Source organism: Numida meleagris, chromosome Z (genome assembly GCF_002078875.1).
Source record: "Numida meleagris isolate 19003 breed g44 Domestic line chromosome Z, NumMel1.0, whole genome shotgun sequence".
NCBI classification, from domain to species: domain Eukaryota; kingdom Metazoa; phylum Chordata; class Aves; order Galliformes; family Numididae; genus Numida; species Numida meleagris.
This window is the reverse complement of record NC_034438.1, coordinates 21,487,465-21,502,788: the sequence shown is the minus strand read 5'-3', so window position 1 is coordinate 21,502,788 and position 15,324 is coordinate 21,487,465. Positions and strand designations below refer to the sequence as shown.

The 15,324-nt window shown below is 39.1% G+C and overlaps 1 protein-coding gene across 5 annotated transcripts in view; it reads right to left on the bottom strand.

Annotated features, from left to right (window-relative positions):
* MAST4 (microtubule associated serine/threonine kinase family member 4) overlaps positions 1-15,324 on the bottom strand; it is a 300,840-nt gene that overhangs the window by 220,294 nt on the left and 65,222 nt on the right. For 4 of the 5 annotated variants that reach the window (XM_021379467.1, XM_021379469.1, XM_021379468.1 and 1 more), the window contains exon 2: positions 13,123-13,276. In XM_021379467.1, coding sequence (XP_021235142.1) covers positions 13,123-13,276 — 154 coding nt within the window. Of the gene's footprint in view, positions 1-7,359; positions 7,477-13,122; positions 13,277-15,324 lie in introns of those variants that run through there. The other variant, XM_021379471.1, reaches the window with a different exon arrangement.

Genomic DNA, 15,324 nt, shown 5'->3' with positions numbered 1-15,324 from the left:
GGAGATCATGGAGTCCAGTCACCTCTGAAAACCATGTAAAAGTGGGATAATCACACTACTCAAGCAACTGACTGAGAAAACCGACAAACTGATGCAAAGACACAATTCAAAAGACTTTCTTTTTTTTTTTTTTTCAAACAAGTCTACGTTCAAAAATATGATGCAAAATTTTGATTGAACATGTCAAATAAAAATCATCTTCAGAAATTACACATACTAAACACCTGTTTCCTGAAGTGCTATCGCCACATTGGCAATTGCACCCTCAAACTACTAAGAACAGAGATCTACCTCTGACAAAGAACTTGTGCCCTGGTAAGCGCCCTCCGTTTTGCCCGGAAATTGAAGTCTTTAGCTTCATAACATTATTTTTAAACAGCAGATCCAGAGAGTTGTTGAGACCTCTGGAAATTGAGTTTATTGGGAGCTAGAGAGTTGCCAAGCAACAACTTGAGATAGTCTTTTTACATTGGTAAAGTGGGCCCTGTAGATACTTTTCACCTCACTTGCTAACAACTTACCCAAGACAGGAAGAAAAATGTAAATAAAGATGCAGTGTCATGCCCAACAATCCAAGAAAACATTCTCCAGAAGTCTGGTTTCTTTTTCACATGTCCTCCTATCATCCTCAACTAAAGGGCTGCCATAAAAAGCGTAAGTCATTGATTCAACATCCATATCTTTGGCATTCCATCGATGACACAACAGGAATGTGCTAGTGACATACACAGTCAGCTACAACTTATATCCATCACTTCAAAAAGTTAATTCCTTCTCCTTCAAGAGGAGGTGGGGTTGAGGAAGGTGGAGTGAAAAAAACTAAGTCATACATATTTTGCATTTAAATAGGTATGTTCTATTTCTTTAATGCTTCCCACAATGAAAGAGGCCCATGCACTTTCTTTACTTGCTTTTTAACACCTCTCCCCAAAGTGAATGTTAGGATGAGGTTCTCAAGGCAAAACTCGGCACTCCTACCATTGAGTCCCTGGTTATAAATATCTCTCAGATAAAAACAAAGGAAAGAAAATGCAAGAATGCCTTAAAAATCTCAAAGTCAACACAGCCACAAACAAGATACTATACCACTGATGGCAATATCAGTAAAACACTTTGGCAACACCTATTTTGTCAAGTAGATATACATTACACAAATTTCTTAGAAATTCCATATTAACTGTTAGAAGCAATGAGGAAAATTATGTTAATTTGCAAACTGATCACTGTAGCATACTCCTGGTGTCCTGTATCATCACAGGAATCAGCACTTAAAAGCTACAGGCTTTTCCTCTGATCTAAAGAACAAAGGAGAATGCAAGCAAGAAATCTGCTTTAATGCCAAAGTTGTTCTAAAACTGGGAAACAGCAGCGCTCTTTGGCTAACCATGGCATTTTAAAAGTGTGAGTTTTAAACTACTTGAGAAATCCACTGTCAGACACTAGACCTTTCCCAGACTGCACTAGTTTTCATTTCAGATGAATCCCACTGGGCTTCCCAAGCAAAAATTGAAGGCAATTACTTGGATTTTGTTCACAAAGTAATCCAGCTTTGTTTCAGTTCGGATCCCTAGGCAAAAGGGTTTAACAAGTCAGTGAAGTCCGGAAGCAGAAAGGTATATAAGAAGTAAGAGCATTATTAATATTTGCACTTCCTGTTTTAAATGGGAGCTAGATCCAAACACAGACAGCTCGCAGAGTGACTCCCATTCACATTAGCCACTCAGCAAAGTGAAGCACACCATACCTTGCTGCGTGCAGGGCTATGCAAACAAGGAACACCTCAACAGTCACCCAGTTTTTATCTTTCTGAAATACATGAAAGAAAATTTACAATATTTTAACACAGAAGATGGAGAAGAGCCAAGCCTACTATTCACAGCAACAAAACATTGAACAAGAAAGCTGACAAGAAAGCAAAGCAGATTAACTCTGCATCACAGCCAATGTCTGCAGCGTGAGAATTTACTTCATTTTCCATTACTGAACTCACACGGGTGAGTTCTAGAAATATTTAAAATAACATTGTAGTGTCCATAGAGGTGCTAATTAGACATTCAAAATGATCAAAATCACCAATGAAGGCATGAGCACGTGTGATGCTGGAATGATCTCTCCTCCCATCCTCATCCCCAGACAGGAGCCTTGAAGCCACAGCAGATTTTCAAAAGCACTGAAATTAGGGCAAGTGTAGCAGACTGTCTAGAACTCTAGTTCATCTTTACACTGTAATCCAAGCCTCTTCTAAACACAGAAACAGCACATAGTAAACACATCCTCTGTACAAGTAAAATTGGAATGGCTTGTGCAAAAAAAAAAAAAAAAAGTTAATGGCTTTTCTGAGAATAGCTTTAAACTTTCTGCAGAGAGATTCAAGGAGAAGAACAGCAGTTACCAACAGGAAAGCCAACTGCAATAAAATATCCTGGACATGACAACTCTACTTTTAATGTTATGCTTCTTAAAATAAGAAAATTTGGAAGTGCTTTAAATGAATGCAATGAGTTTTTTCATTTGGAACACCAATGTTTCTTATAGAAAACTATTCCTTCCAAAACTCAGCCCACTCTTCAAGGGATTAGAACTCCACCTCATTAAGCCACTATACAATAAAACAGCCCCTGCAGTAAATTAGCCAGCAACTCTCCCTGGATTCCTTCGCATAACCTCATTTTTGAACTATTCAGTACTGCTTTCTCCTGTCCTCGCATTACTCCTACACTTTTTCCTTCTACAGTTCCATTAATAATTGTATGCCTTTTTCTCCTTTTACATTTCAGCTGTGTTAATAACCCCTTGAATTTACACATAGCCACACTTTCCTCATCATTAAGTGATTTAAGTATCAGTATTACACATAAAACTCGAGCCGAAATGCATTATCGATTTTCACACTGCATTCATTTCTGCCTTCAAGTACAAAGCTGCAAGCAGCTTCCTTTGTGAAAGAACTGACTTGTGGGCGACCTCAAGTCCAGCTCATCTCTTCCATCATAATTCAGCATTTTGACACACACACAGACAAGAAACAGTCCCAGGGGCCAGTATAATCTCCATCTAACAGCAGACTATTGCCACACAGGTTGTAATTTCATCAGTTATTGATACAGATGAGTCATCTACTAATATAGGTTCACCTACTGCTGTCCAATTCAATCCCAAAATGGCCTTTGACTTCCTACCATGTCTTCTGCAATGGCTTTGCTGGCACCTCTGCTATCCTTTCCGTGCCTGAAGCCATTAGGATAGCCTGAAGTCACAGTGTTTTGTTACCAGTGTCATCTCTTCCCATGTCTGAATGCAATGCTTGTTGGTCCAGCACATTTATCAAAATGCTCTTCAATGAAAGGTGACTTCAGCTGATTACGTAATGGCAGCAATTTAGGATTATTTAATGGTATTACATAATGCCTGTAAAACCCAGGGAATACATCACTGCAGTTGAAAGTGTCACCTTCCCATTGAACTTGCCTATCAAACATCTATCTTCCTACAGAATGGACATTGGAAGACGGAAAGGAAATCACTGTGAATCTTCTGTTTGTCTGATGTGAGTATTCTTGTTGTATGTTTTCCTCTTCATGGCCAAAAGAGACTAAAAAACACAATGCTAAAGTATTATTCTCCTTTCCTCCTCTGAAATCCATATCCAAATATAATAACTGAAAACAGCTAAAAAATCTTAAATTTTCATTTTTAGGTTAGAAATTACTTACGCCAACTCTCCAGCAGTCAGGTATTTTATCAGTTGCTCATGATCAAGAAAATCTTCAGACATCCAAATACATTTTTGCATTAACAAAAGTACTCAGGGCAGTATATAACACACTGCTGGCAGTGATTAGATAATTAATCAATATGCAAGTATAAACACAACAGAAGCATCTTGACAGCTTTGACTGGAAATAATTTCAGATGAAAATATTAAAAGCCATTACACAGTTTTAAATGAAAAACAGGTGTGCACCTTGATAAAATTCAGATATCTGGATAAGGGCTGACAGCAACTATGGACACAATTAGCCCAAAGAGAAAGCTCCACACATGATTATAGTGTCAGACAATTTAAGCCAGTAACAGTGTGTTTCTGCAAACAAGCGTACAGCCGTCCTATCACCTCTTTGGGGCAAAGGCCAGGAAATAATTATTTTGCTTGCTTCAATAAATCGACTGTAGATATTTATGACAGATGTATATTATTTAAAAATATTTCAGATGAGTAGATTCTTCTCCCTCACAACCTTGAGATCAAAAAACAGCTGCTCCTATCACAAGAACTGATCTCTGTAGTACAGAGGCTCACCAAGCATGATTCCACTCCACAGCAGTCCTCAGGCAACTATGTGCAAGCTATCTGAGAAACAGGAACAAACCATGTGGAAGACAAAACTGGATCCTACTGCAGACAGCTCTAGGTGATAGAAATGCACGGAAAAGAAACAGTTGGGTACTTCTGCCTCTTCCTATGCCTTTCCCTTTTCTCCCACCTGGAAAGGGAAGAGTTCAGACCAGGTATCAATGACAGAGGTGAAAAAACAAAAGCTAGACTCGGCCACTTCAGCTTACGGCAGCCCACAGGATACCACAGAGCAGCCAAAACCACATGCACACAGCTTGCATAGAGCTTCCAAAACCCATCCCAGGGGAAAGGGAAGAGCCTCCTACCCAAGCAGTTTACAATACATTTAGGGAACTCTGGTTTAGTATTTCAAATTTGACTGCTCTAGGCAGCCCAGCTGTTGGAAATGATGCAGAGTCTGTAAATTTCAGGGTCTACTCTCACACCATTGCGTGGAGAATCCAAGTACACCATTCCTATTAGTAGTAACTGGAAAGTAAAAACAGTGGATAGATTTAAAACTGTAAGTAGAAAGCTTTTCACCATTTTTCTTATTTTACTGTAGTTTTGTCAAAAAACTTTATGTAAATATAATTTCAGATTACTACCAGAAAGCAAAAGAGTTACTGTTTTATTCATGCCTCATTTATTGCCTACTACTTCAGAAAATTTGCATGTTAAGCATATTACTCAGCTGCACATGGTTAAAGTTAATAGAAAGTGCCAATTTCCCAGCCTGATATAAGAGGTGAACTTTTTCTTTTAAGCAATCTGTCCACTAAGCATAATATCACTCAGTTAAGCCTAGAATTTCAACTGGCTCCATTATCACTTCTTTTGTTACTATACAAGGAGACCTTGTAAGAAATCCTATTGAAAAGTGATTAAGAATTTTACACTTTTGACTCACCACAGAATCCTCTTAGAATACTCTTATCTTGGTTTCGCTTTCTAAAATAAGCTGAAGAAATGGTATCAGGTCATGTATGAAATAGATGTGGCCCATCAAAGGTAATATTAAGACACAACTGCAACTTTAAAAATGGACACAGTTTGGCAGCAGAAACCAGCAGGATGAAGATTTAGATCTGTTTCTAATAGATCTAACAGAAAAATCAAGACAGTTTATGAGTCAGTTGCCAATAAATAAAAACGAATACTTCAGAAGCACTCAGAAATGTTTCATGCTTATAAGTAACTCACCACATTTCAACAGCAGAAAGACACGTAAAATATAAAACAGAATCTCATTCATATGGAATTTAATAAAAGTTCCTCTGCTAACAGATATTCTGTGAAATTATGTTTTTATTTTAACTAATTATTCACAATCCATTACCACCCACTAGATCAGGAATTGAGCATCCACAGCTTCTCAACATACCTGTTCCAGTGCCTCACCACCTTCACAGTAAAGAATTTCCTCCTAATATCTAATCCAAATCTATTCTTGTTTACCTTAAGCTTAACCCCCTTGTCTTATCACTACAAGCAGTGGCCCCTCCCTACATTCTAAATAACCATAATATTACCCCTCTTTCTGTTTCAGAAGCCACCGAATTCAAGAGCTGATGTCTAACTACAAGAAATGCATCTCCCTGTCTTCATTAGGAAACATGTATAAGACTTTTGATTTCAACACTCAACAAGGATTACACATAAAAACTGCCTTTCTCTCCTCTTAAGCATTCTTCAGCTGTACATTCAATTCATGTTAAAGCACCTGTCTTGGAGCAAGCAAGTACAACTTTCCTTCACAATTCGTCAGGACACTGGTGACAGCAAGAAGCCAACACCCGACAGAGCACAGAGGTGAAATGAGAAGACTAAAACCTCTACAAGTAAGAGTAATACTGTTTTGGTGTGGAATTATGATTTATTTATAAACATACTGCGAAGAGAGTTCTGCACTAAGGAGCTCTGGTACCAGCAACAGTTAAGACTGTATCATCACAATGCTCAGTTTTACTTAATCAGCTGATAAAACCCAAGCAAATTCTTTCACATGTGCCTCTACAGTTACACTGCTACAGGGACTTCAGCCAGCTAATTAAACAGATATTGGGGTATTTCTTGAGAAGCTACAGCTTGAAGCTCAGAAATTTACTAAGCATATTCTCCTTTTTTTCCATGTTTCATTTTTCACTATGAAAAGTAACTGTTTAAACAAATTTCAAGCTGCTTTGATAGAGAATCCTGAGAAGGTCTAAACTCTACTTCTCCACCTTTCAAAACAGGCAACTTGCAAATTTATCTGTTAATTAGACAATCTACTGCTGCGGTTTGCTTTGATCTCAGCAACAATCAACTTCTCACGTTCTGATGATATAAGCCCGATTAAGCAGCAATCGAGGAGTTAAAGGCAAAATAATGAGACAGGAATACAATATCTCCTGCTCTCATCTCAGACTATTACATGATGCAGAATCCAGACATGTCAAAGAATATGGAAATTATCTTGCTAGGCACACAGGGAAGCGAAATCAACTGAACTACACAGGTTGACTGAAGCCTTAAATGACAAAGGTAACTGACAATGATAAATACAACCTAATGTCATCTCAAGCACTAGTGCACCAAGAATTATTTAAAAATATATATTTCATCAGTAGAAGACAGTCTTATAGTACTTGATCAAAAAAAAATAATTTTCTCATGTTTGTAATTACAGAAAAGCTTGCTTCTCTCTTTCTACCAGTTCTGGAAGAAGTTTAACATGTGGTACAACACGTTATGGAAGTGCCTGAGGAGAGCATTGAGAGGTCTCTGAGATGAGCCCAGGGCAGGCAGTGACCCAGGATGAAGCGTACCATGCCCCCTTCCCGCATGGCACGCCACTCAGCTGGGCACAGAGACCCCTTGTCAGCCCACACCGAGGCCTGGTGGTGGTGGCCTGGCATTGCGGGCCTCCTCGCTGCTGCTAGGCAGACATGACTGAGGGGCAGCAGCTGAGAGGACCTCCCAAACCAACCACACCCAGTCCCACCACCCACCATGGTGGAGAAAACTATTTTGAAGCATACTTCTTGCCTGATGTGTGAAGGGAAGCAAGTTCAGGAGGTAAAGTTTCCCAACGAAAGGGATGCCCGAGAGAGCACCGGTACACACAGCCATCTTTGTCCCATATCCATGGCAACAAAGTTTTGAAACAAGAGAGGGGTCAACACAGTGCCCCGGCAACTGCAACGACAGGGATGAAGCCACTGAGCTTTTCACACAGTGATGTGTGTACCACTAATTAGGCTCCCAACTGGAAGTCAGTAAACAATTTTGAGACAGTAAAGACAAAATAAGGAACACTTCCTCTCATCTGCTCCAATTGGCCATCACTGATAAAGCCCTAAGAATGCTGTTAGTAGTGTAATCACATCCCAGTTATGATAAAGTATTGTAGAGAATGGGAAGGTAGCACTGACAATGAGGCTTCAAAGTAACCTCCATGATTCTATGCTGAACTCCCCCAGCCATCAAGTTGTACCAAGCCTCCCACATTAAGGTTTAATGAGCTAATCTGCATTATTAGCCGTATTCATGAGAAATGTTCCACAGCATAAGATTAGTGAGAACTCCAAATTTCTGCCGCTGTCATCTGCTCCCCCTACATGCAGCAGGACAGCCTACAAGTCCTGCCAGCAGATGCCAAATCCTAGATAACAAAGAACAGCTTGTTCTTCATGGCCCATAACACTGATCTTTCTGCTAATTAGTGTAAGTAGAGTGATGAAACTCTAATGCAAAAAGTCAGACTGAGACTCCCCAGATTGATTTCAAATCAACCACAGATTATTTATATGGGAATAGCAATCATTGCTGGCAACATTTAGATGACTGATTGCTTAGAGGTGGGAAGTTGATCAAAGCAGGAAAGTTAAACAACAAAAAAATAAATGCATCCCAAGATTTCTTGGTTTTTAGTTCGTCACTAGATAATGAGTTAAGTTCATTAATGAGAAGTGCTGTAGGATGTTCAGATTAAAGTCACTGTAAAATAAAAACTGTATGCATTATCTCACCAGTATTTGTGTAAGATCAATTTATGGTTAGCAAGATAACAGCTCTACCACAATTAGAGACAATTAGCCCAGCTGGAAGTCTGTTTCCAGGCAGTTATTGATGAGGTAACAGGAGGCAAGATAAAAGGTTCAAATTATAAGTAACAAAGATTAGTGGTTGGCTGGTTTCTTTTTATATATCTAACTGTGAAGCACAGGATACAACTGAACTAGCTGCAGCATTCTGCAAAATGCAAATTCCTGCCAGCGATGTGCATTCATGCAATTCAGAAGTAGAAAGAAAGATAGTAATCTGCAAACAGTATATCAGAGCAGTTGAGGAAACTAAGCAGAGCTGCACCCCACACTGCAGTGCAAGTTGAGCAGCAATGGGATATGAAAGCAAGGCCAATTCAATTTGCTCATCTGAGTGATTTCCCAGGTTAACCTCCTCCACAGTAAAAGCTCATCTAATTTCTCAGCCTTTCACATTACTTTCTGAATTCTATTTAAGCCTCTCTGAACACAGCAAACTAAAATCTGCAGACAATTTAAGCCAAAACCCCTCTGCCTGTAGACAGCCCTTTGAAGTTTGCAGAGATCAAGAAAACCAGCCACTGCAGAAAAGCAGCTTTTTAATTAAACATCTTTTCTCCTGATCAGAAACAAGTTTTAAAGCACAAGTCTGTGCATTGTTTGGCATCCTTAAAAAGATAACTTAAAAGCAAGGGGGAGAGGTATTTACATTCACACAGGAGCCAACTGTCTTGAGAAGAGCAGAGCTGACCCATCTGACCAGATTTTGCTTGCATCATCACTGTGACACACAAAGGGCAACAGCACTGTTCAGAATCACAGACCTCTTCCCTCTATCTTTGAGAAAGAACTGCTAAGACAAGCAGCTACTGCTCAGATTTGTGATAAGGCTTAGATGGCAGCTGGATGGACCGTACAAGGATCATATTTTATACTATCTATGGCATAAGCAGAACTCCAAGCTCCAATTTACCTCCAGGTAAAGAATGCAGCCAATTCCTTACAGAAACACATACATGAAGGGAAGGCAGAAAGGGAATGGGGCAGGAGTCAGGATGCAGAAGCAGAAGAGATGGAGGAAGGCAAACACTGAATGCAAGACCCCCACTTAGTGCATGCAGGTGTACTACAACAGACCATGAGTCCAGAGAATGCACAGGCAGTTTTGCTCCCCAGACTTTGTAACTATTTGGAAACATGTGGTATTTTAAATCACAAGAGGAGCTGGTTACAAATTGTTTCCAAGTTAGCCAGTACAAAATACTTTTACCCCAAAACTGCAGAACTCATGAGTGCTTCTGCTTAGCAACCTCCACTACAAAATTCTGGTTGCCATTCCTTTCTTTCTATTAAGCAGTACTGCTGGTACTTCACAATAGGAGCAATTAAAAGTACATTTGCTAGGCTAATATCAGGCCACATCCAATAATGTCTTTTTATTCCAAATTCTGCCTCTCACTCCAAAAGTCTTCTTCCTTGCCCTCCTTGGGGATGCAGATTAAGTAAAGCAATAATGTCACAACAACTAGACTGAAGAGACTTCTCCAAAGTGTAATAGTCTGGTATCTCCAGGAAGTAGTATTTATTTCTTTTATTGGCCAAACTTTACTGAATATCAGTGGTTTCTGAGCAATTTTCAACAGGAAGCAACAGCAGATTTAGCCTCAAAAACATGGATTTAATTTTCTTTAACTCTGAAAACATGTCATGGTTAGACTGCTTAAAACAGTGCAGTTCAGGAAAAAAAAATGCTGGGTTCCAGCTTCCCCAAAACAATGCTGAATGTAAACTCAGTCTCCATCCTAACTCTCCTCCAAATATACCAATCTTATATCCTTTGTGTTGATATCCCATTCAAAAGACCTTGCACATCATTCTCAGTTTTTCTGACTGCCCCATGTGAAGAGTTTTGTAAATTACTTTAGCCTATTCAGAGCAGTAGGCTCTCTGAAATCCTTCAGGTTCTGTAAATGTCATTCAATATATTACAACAACACAGATTTTATTTCTTCTCATATGTTGCACATAGCATTATCCCCCCTTGTAAAGCCCAATAAACTCATTTATTTGGGATCTATTCCCAGAGATGAAAAAACCTCTATTTACATCTATTAGTATTCATCCCTGCAGGACTTGAAATATCCTGTATAATATAAATTAATTTTTTACTTTTATCTTTAATACTACTAACATTTTACGGCACAATAATTCTGTATTTTTAATGGAGAAGGTAAAGGCAAAGTAACAAAGCACAATTAACAGCTTTCCTAATGTGTGGAGCAAACAAGCATCAGCATAAGCTTATCCTGCAAAATTTTGAACTAGGAATCCTCTCTTGCTTTACTTACTCCTACTCTGTATTTCTTGAAGTTTAGCAAAGCTAACATTTTTGAATGATTCAAGCAGAGACTATACATTACAGTATTTGAAAAATACCACTCCAAACCATTTTCCAGGATTCATTGTTAGACTTTTTCCTTTATGGACAATCTACATCTTTTTTAGAAGTGGAAACTCTCAAAGAAATTGAAGAGGAAACGCGCGAGTGCAGAAATCAACCCAAACCAAGGACAAAGTCAGTCAAGTTACTCATTTCAATGTCAGGGCTTGCGGGTGCCTTTCATCCTAGGATATTCTATAACTCAACACCACCACCCCATTTTTTTTTCATAAGTGATGTTGTGATACTTGTGGTTTCAAGCCATAACAGTAAGCTACACTTCAGCATGAAAGAAATTACAAAGAACTCAGGAATTTAATTATGCCAGAAGAGGTGGGTAAATACAAATCCAAGGTAACACTGAAATGATTAACTTCAGTTATTGAGCATTTGAAGCAATTTTAGGAAGTGGTTCTCTGTATCTGCAGCAGAAGTTTCTTTTAAATCATTTTTTTGTAGATCCTGACAGAATACTAAGAACCTTTTGTCATCAGAATGACTTTGATTAGTTTAATCAGTATTGTGAAGCTGTTAAGATATTTCAACTACTTTATGAATCCAAAGCCTTAGGGTATTCAGGTTCATTGAAAGTACATTAGTAATAAAGCAGTTTAACATCACTGCACGCCATATTCCCAAATCCTGATATAAAACTCTGCACAACATATTGAAAGCAGACAAAAAGTACATCCATTTCCTTTCATAAAGACCTCAAGCAATAATTCAGGCACAGAGATAAAGACCAGGGACTATAGCAGCAGAGCACACTTGCTTCATTTGTTTTTGATTAGGCTGTCTTCTCCTCATTAGCTGGAGGGTTTATGCAGGAAAGTTCAATTTTTGAATCCACTAGCCTAATTTAAAGTTGAACAAAAATAAAATGAAAAAACCACACCAACTCCTGCTGAAATAATAAGCAGTGTGCTGGCAATTTTCACTGTCAGAAAAACGTCAGGTTGGTCCTCACATCAAGTTTTTAGAAAAGTAACAGAGACACTAGAGACTTCACTGATATGGTTAACAAAAATCAACATGTCAGACTGCTGTAAGTCACTCATCTTACTAAAGATCACATGGATCGTAAATACTATTAGACTGTTTTGGAAATTCTCATAAAACAACTCCTGATGAGCCAGTCTTTTTAAGACACTTGTCACTCCTTAGCAGCATTGTAGATGACACTAAGCTACTAACCAGATAAAAGAAGTAGTGTATTTGCTTACTGGGGCTTATTCCAACACAAGGACAAGGAGAGGGGTGAGAAGACAGTTAGGAAAGCAAATATTTTAAAAGTACTTCACAGAAGCTCTCTGAGGAAGGTCAGCTGTATCTGCAATTTTTCATTCGCAAGCAAAAGTGCCTTTGAAGACTGTATACAGTTTAGAGACAGGGGACAATCTCATCTCACATAAATGCCAATCCAGCTTCCTCTGCTTTGAATTACATCTGATTTTGCTATCAGCTGATGTAGCTTGGACCAAACAAGATGCTGTGTCTCAAATTCATCAATTCCAGTAAATTCACTAAAATATATCATTCCCCTCACTTCGCATTTTAGGAACATATTTAATTGCCAAGTTCCAGTGAGTTAAAAATTCTTTCTTTTAGAATATGTAACTTGTCCTCATGTTTTCACATCCATTTCACTCACACATTCAACAGCAAGCGCTCTTCAGTGAGCATCACAGCCATATGCTCTCAGGTCACAGTCACAGCTTCAGCACCAGGCACCTTCCACTGCAGCTCACAGACATCAGGGCAAGGGGCGCCTGCCAACCTGCTACCATGCATGGCTTCGCAAAACAGAAGGCACAGTCCACACCAAGGGCTAAGCTAGTTATTCCCTTGGGAGGGAAGGATCTACCAGATAAATGAGACCAAATTGCTTTTTCTTTAATGAATCAAGTCTAAAGGGACCATCTGTGTACTTCAGCTCCTTGAGGAAACAAGACGTATGCAAATCCTATGGATGAATGCACGCAAGCACATCTCCAACAACCCTTAAACTGCTAGTCCGCCAAATTTTCATGGTCCCTGAAAATTTCAAGAAACAGATCATTTTCAGGCTGCGCTGTCAGCACCCCAGGGAGGGAGAGTCTCAAGTATGAGTTCACCTCACTGATTACAGGGGACCAAACACAGAAGAGACTTTACAGAAGCTCTTGGTGGGGATACAGCTCCCGCAGAGAGTTTGGGCACAAGGCCAGCTCGAGGTGCCATCAGCGCTACATCTGCCACACCTCCACATGGCAGAATCACAGAATTGTAGGGGTTGGAAGGGACCTCCAGAGATCACCGAGTCCAACCCCCAAACTTACCAGTCAGAGCTCCTCCAAGGCTTCCTCTTCTAAGCTGTCTCCCATCTTCACTCAGCTGCCTCTTATATTTGAAAGACTTTCCAGGGCCAGATAAGACCTCAGGATTGCTGGATTTTCGAAAAGGCATAGGTGGTGGAGACAATATGAGATCAAGCTGCAAAGAAATACAGGGGGAGAAAGAAAATACTGATTATTTATTTACCTTAATTGGGGGGGTAAAAAAAATCACACAGAAGAAATTTAAAAAAGACAAAAGTTTCCTTTGCATAAAAGTTATTACAGAATTGGGAAACAAAAAATGCTTAAAAAGATCTTATGGTAATTAAGTTGCACAAACTGAGAACTTTGCAAGTGCCAAATTTGTGGCTGGCTGTGTATGAAGCCATCCTCCTCTTGTATACCTTACAGCATATCCTGCTGCACTCCTGCACAAGGAGAAATTTTTTCCCATAGTCTAATCTCAAAGTATGAAGGAATTGGGCTTAAGCTCACACGCCCTTCTGCAGAGCAGTGTCTTTGCAACTGTGAACCATCCGATCTTGAAGCTTTGCCAGTGTTTTTCAAAGGCAATCTCTTCACAGCTTTATCTGAGCAATCGCTAGATGGCATTGTACCATCAACAAATCGCAAACCATTCACAGATTAGGGAAAATACTGAAAAATAGATTTTTCAGTGTCAGTGGGGGGAAAAAAAATCTGTTTAAATAATTCTGTTTACAAAGCCAGCATTCATTCACATTGACTTCAAATTAGTGTAAATATTAATCCTCATCCTCCAAATTCTGTTCCTCTCATCATTCCTATACAACATTCTAGCCCTCTAGTTTTGAGAGTATTTTTGATGTCTTAATCCTTGGCTAAATTTTCAAGAACAAAATGCAAAAAGAGGTGAGTAAATACTTGACTGCTTAATCCTCACTGTCCACACAAAAGGATTCAAAGTCACCACAGTCACCCTGGAAGATGCAGAGTGAAGTCCGTTTTTGCTTAAAGTTAACTGCACAGCAAAGTACTACGTACCCTACAAAGCATTTTAAATTCCCTACATTTAGAATTTATTTTGCACTTATTATTTCAGATACTGTAGGGTGGGCAGAGGGGGAGCTGTTTTGTTTTGAAATCAAATCTGGAACTCACTGAAGGTGTTTGCAGACACAAACACAGCTCTAAAACAACAACCAACATAACCACTGAATCTGCTCCTTCAGCAAACTAAGATTCATTCGTGTCCTGGACAAACACTGAAGTGACTGATTAACTCAAAGCACACGTCTACAGCAATTTCCTAAATCAGACAGGGCCTGGGGGTCACAAAGAATATTTAAGTAACCTTTCTATCATTTATCATCCTTGAATGCAAGTATTTCACAAATACTTCCAAGTGCTAAGGTACTCAGAACACAAACTTACAAATCTGTTGCACTTAAAAGGAAATGACTGACAACAGCTGGCAAAAAGACAAAGCATTTGTCTACCAGTTTCTAAGAAACATAATTTTGAGACTTAGAAGGAATCTATTAACCAAATACTCAAAGGGTCTGCAGTTATTTAAACTACTCTCTGACAGATGGAAAGCAAGAACTGCTCGACACTGGACTCCATGCATTTGACAATGACACAATCCAATCAAGCTTTTAGGTGTTACTGGCAAATATTCATGGATTCCCTTAAAAGAGGCTCACTCTTCAAGGCAACCAGCCATACTTTACATCTTCCTTCTTGCATAAGGTTAAGGCTTTACACACAAAAACAAAGGCACTCAGCTCCCCACACAGTAGCACTGAAGTCTACACCACAGTTAAGGTCTTTCTCCCACAGTAAAGCCTCTACTTGGGTATCCTACAGTATGTAGTTTTGATTTCAGAATTTGTTATTTCCAGTTAAGCTGTGTTCCTTTTTCACAGCTTTCATTAAAGAACACATGGTTTTGGAGGAAGCTTTAACATGAGACTACAGTTCAGAGCAGTACAGTACTGTCTAGGCCTCCATATTACTTTTCCATTGTCCAAATTGGCAGCCTAAGAAAAGCATTATTTTTGTATCATTATTAAGTATCAACCCACTATCATTTCAACAGCAGCACCCAACTATCACTCTCTTGTGAAACCACCTCCATGTTGTTAAGTGCCTCTATCAACTAAAATTTGTTTGATATGATTTTGGCACTACATTCAGGCACAGAAACTTCTTTTCATCGCTTGC